General features: G+C 44.0%; 1 protein-coding gene across 2 annotated transcripts in view; it reads left to right on the top strand.

The window, feature by feature from the left end:
- MGAM (maltase-glucoamylase) overlaps window positions 1–4178 on the top strand; it is a 95301-nt gene that overhangs the window by 87276 nt on the left and 3847 nt on the right. For both annotated transcript variants that reach the window (XM_040471748.1, XM_040471747.1), the window contains exons 44-45: window positions 1810–1934; window positions 2824–2912. In XM_040471748.1, coding sequence (XP_040327682.1) covers window positions 1810–1934; window positions 2824–2912 — 214 coding nt within the window. The remainder of the gene's footprint in view (window positions 1–1809; window positions 1935–2823; window positions 2913–4178) is intronic.

Here is a 4178-nt window from a genome sequence, read left to right as displayed (position 1 = left end):
TCCACCTCCTTCTAGAGTTCTTTCCACCTCCTTCTAGAGTTCTTTCCCTGACTCAAGCATGCCTATGTGATTGAGCATGCCGTGAGGTGTCTTCTATCCATTCCCCCTCCTTTCTGTCATACTGGACACTGCAGTTTGTAGACCTGATTCAGGAGAGGGGGAGGCATGGGACTATTCTGCCTTGTCTTCTTGATTACCTGGTCACCTATTTTTATGAAGCTTAAGACCAGGCAGTGTATACGAATTAAAGTTTTTATCTACTTGTGGCCATTGTCTTTGTTTACAGCGTAGAACATATGTTGGGTTTTTAAAACCGTGCTTCTCCAGCATAATCAATGACTATGCAGTTGATGTAGATTCCCCTGTGCAAAGGCATTTGGGTTGTCTGTTCTTATTTTAATAGGGCTGCTTTTAAATTTTATCTTACAGCCGTTATCTTAATGGATATTTAAACAGGAATTCCTTACACTAGCCTGGTCAGAAGCCATCTACAGGAAAGTAGACAAGCTGGTGACACACTGGGTCTTAGGAATGTAATCATGAGATTAAAATCACATCATATTTACATCATGTGTGGTAGAAGGGAAATACCGTGGAGAGAAGTAAAGCTTGGACAGCTTTACATATGTCGAGTTTCACTTGACGGTGGGATAATCAATGGAGGAAATGTCCAGTGTTCATAAGATATCAGAGTGAAATGTCGTTAGAGATCATATAATCGAATTTTCTCACGTTACCAGTGAGAAACCTAAAGAAGCCCAGAGACGTGGGGCTGGAATTTTATTAAATCCTGTGGACTTTGGAGTCCTGAGGCAGGCCCATGAAGCAGAGTCCGCCCCAGGGAGCATGGCACCCGTCACCGTGCGTCCTCTTGACCACCTACCTCTACAGTTCCTACAGGCTGAATATGTCCAAAATGAACATAGGGGACCAGATGGAGGAGTATTATGGTAGCTTTCCTCCTTACCTTTAAAAAGCAGTTATCAAATGAGGGTGTTTTGTCATGGGGACATTTGGCAATGTCTGGAGACCTTTAGATTGTCACGTGTGGTGGTGGGGCAGGGGGCATCTAGTGGATAGTCAGAGATAATCGTCTGAAAAGCATAGGACAGCCCCCACAGCAAAGAATTATCTGGCCCCAAATGTCCACAGTGCTGGAGCTGGGAAGCCCTGCCTGAGGTGGAAGAAATGTGGAAGGCTGGCTTCTTAGAAACTGAGCCTGGCTCAGAGTAAGAGAGCCCTGCCACACAGGAGGCAGGATGAAAACGTTAAACATAAAGGAAATTGTAGCGAGTTAAAGATAAGGATTTGTAAAGTGAGTCAGCTCCATTTAATACTATGTGTCAAGTAGGGGTCAAGGTGTCAGTTAAGTTGGTGGGGTGGGGAGTGGAGGCAGTGAAAGGAGACAGAGAGGGGACAAAGTGAAAGGGAAGGTCTAGAAATGCCATTGCAAGGTGTGTGTCGGGAGCCAACCAGAAATAAGTAGGAGGATCGCTCAGCCGCCCCTGGCAGTGCTCTCTGGCACAGAAACAGGATGTGGGGGACGTAGGCAGAGATCCACGCTAGGATCTCTTGTCCTAAGTACAGTAGAAACCCCGAAAGACATGGGGTCCTGCGGCGATGTTGTAGCAGCCGTGCAAGAGTCCACTCAGTAGCTGAGTGAATGTCAGAAAGTGTAATAGCAGCTGTGTGCTGAAGGGTCACGGACAGACAGCAAGTTCGGGAAAGCGGGCAAGACGTCGGGTAAATGCATCGTTCAGGGAGATCTGTTCACTCCCTCATCCTGTCTTACCTTCCTCTGGCCCTCAGGGTGTGGACATCAAAGCAAGGGGAGAATGGAAGGCCTTGCTGGCCCCTCTTGACCACATTAATCTACACGTCCGTGGGGGCTTCATCCTGCCCTGGCAAGAGCCTGCACAGAACACCCACTTAAGGTAAATGACACGACAAGGTTTCTCCTTTACCGCCAGTCAGCTCAGATCCGGGTGAAGCCTGACAATTTGTATGTAAGCAGTGCCTGATTCATGCTAGTTTTAGAAGACTTTCTGGATCTTAATTGACTCTGCTAAGAAACCTGTTGCTGGAAAATTGTGTAAGCCACATCGCCATTGATGCTTGAGGCATCATATATAGGATTTTAAAATTTTAAATCTAAGTCTATATAATAATAATAGCTAACATCAAATGAATGCTTGCTCTGTGCCTAAAACTCTACTAGTATGGAGGTTTCTGTTTGGAAATTATTTTTCTTAACAAAAGGAGAAAATAAACTCTGTGACGTGAGTACTCTTATCCCCATTTTACAGAAGAGCAAAGAGAGGCTTCAGGTGGCTAAGAGATTTACTCAGAGTCACACACTTAATAACTAGTTGAGCAGGAACTAAAATCCATGTCTGCCTGATGTCAAACTAAAATTCTTAGGTCCATACTCATTTAATTCAAGAAATTCAGTTAAAACCTGAAGAACTTAGGACATTTGTGAGTGGAGCTCACCTTACATGTGCTTAGGAAATTAGGTCATGAAAAGAGAAAGATCACTTCAGGATTTTTCTCACAGATCCAGTGAGTTGGCTTGCAGTTTCTTGCCGTACTTTTAGAGCACTTCTAAAGGAAAATTCCATTCATTCATTCATTCATTCATTCATTCATTCATTCCTGACATAAAGTAAGATAGCCACTGGAGACAGAACTAGAACCAGATGACAAGTCTCTTGAATCCTACTACCCAGTATTTATACCATGAAGCACTTCTGTTAGGCTTCTATGAAAACCCTTGGTTTATGGTTTTGTTTTTAGCTAATGGCTCTCCCTACCCCATTGCAGCCGTCAGAAATTCATTGGCTTCAAGGTTGCCTTGGATGATGAGGGGACTGCTAAAGGTTGGCTCTTCTGGGATGATGGGCAAAGCATTGGTGAGTAAGGGTTGCCTTGGATTCATGTCAATACCACTGACTAGGGGGGCAGGCCTGCTTTTTTTTCTTGTCCATGTTAAAACAATGTTGCATTCTGAAACATGGCCATTTGTTACTTTAAGTGCATAATACACATTGTGTATGATCTTTATGCCTCATGTAGAGGAAGCAGAGCTCTGAATGTCTCACCATTACCCAACTGTCCTAATTCACTGTGGGAGATAGCAGTGTAGAAGCCATAGGAAAAGTTTCTTTGTAGCCAACTGAGATAGACTTCCCTATGGTTTATGTTCAAGGCCACATTCCCTAATTACAAGGCTTACTATCCCAATAAGAAAGGCAGTGCCTCTATCAGCTGTGCTATTTATCTGGTGGGATTTTCCATTAGGAGTTTATAGGAATTGGTAAACTCTCGGGAGGAAGGCTTAAGTACCATTAGCTATGTCTAAGCCAATGCTGTCCAGTGCAGTGATGGAAGTAAGTCAGTATCTGTGTTGCCCAATATGGTAGCCATTAGGCACAGGTGACTATTAAGCACTTGAAATGTGACAAGTGCTTCTGAGGAACTGAATTTTTTAATTTTGTTTAATTATAATTCATTTTATTTTAAATAGATATGTATTGTGCGTGGTTACTATCTAGGACAACACAGCTCTAGAGGGTAGCCAGTGCCCCTGGTTGAGTGGTAAGCAAATTAGAAAGAGTCCCGAATATGTGGAAGAGTGAGAAAGCCCCAAAGGTAGGAGGTAGGGTGGGGATACCTATACTAGATATACCGAGCTCATAGTTTCCCAGGACAAAGAAGTCTTTCTTTTTTTTTTTTTTTTTTTGGTATTCTTTGTTCTCTGGAGATTGCATTGAAAAAATTACCTAATACTCCTCAAGATAAGCTGACCAAGACACCAGTGTTGATGTTTGTGATGGGAGTGTACGTGCATGTATGTACACATATGTGTGCCTCTAGCAGGGGGAATCTGGAAATTCTGAGGTGACCAGGAAGATGTTGGGAATGGTAGACCATGAGTAAGAAACGTGGATTAAGAGTGGTATCAGGGGGCGCCTGGGTGGCGCAGTCGGTTAAGCTTCCGACTTCAGCCAGGTCACGATCTCGCGGTCCGTGAGTTCGAGCCCTGCGTCAGGCTCTGGGCTGATGGCTCAGAGCCTGGAGCCTGTTTCCGATTCTGTGTCTCCCTCTCTCTCTGCCCCTCCCCGTTCATGCTCTGTCTCTCTCTGTCCCAAAAATAAATAAACATTGAAAAAAAAATT

Source organism: Herpailurus yagouaroundi, unplaced genomic scaffold (assembly GCF_014898765.1).
Source record: "Herpailurus yagouaroundi ecotype Mexico unplaced genomic scaffold, PumYag 100, whole genome shotgun sequence".
Taxonomy (NCBI): Eukaryota; Metazoa; Chordata; class Mammalia; order Carnivora; family Felidae; genus Herpailurus; species Herpailurus yagouaroundi.
Note: the sequence above shows the minus strand (reverse complement) of the source record. Positions and strands in the feature narration are given on the sequence as shown.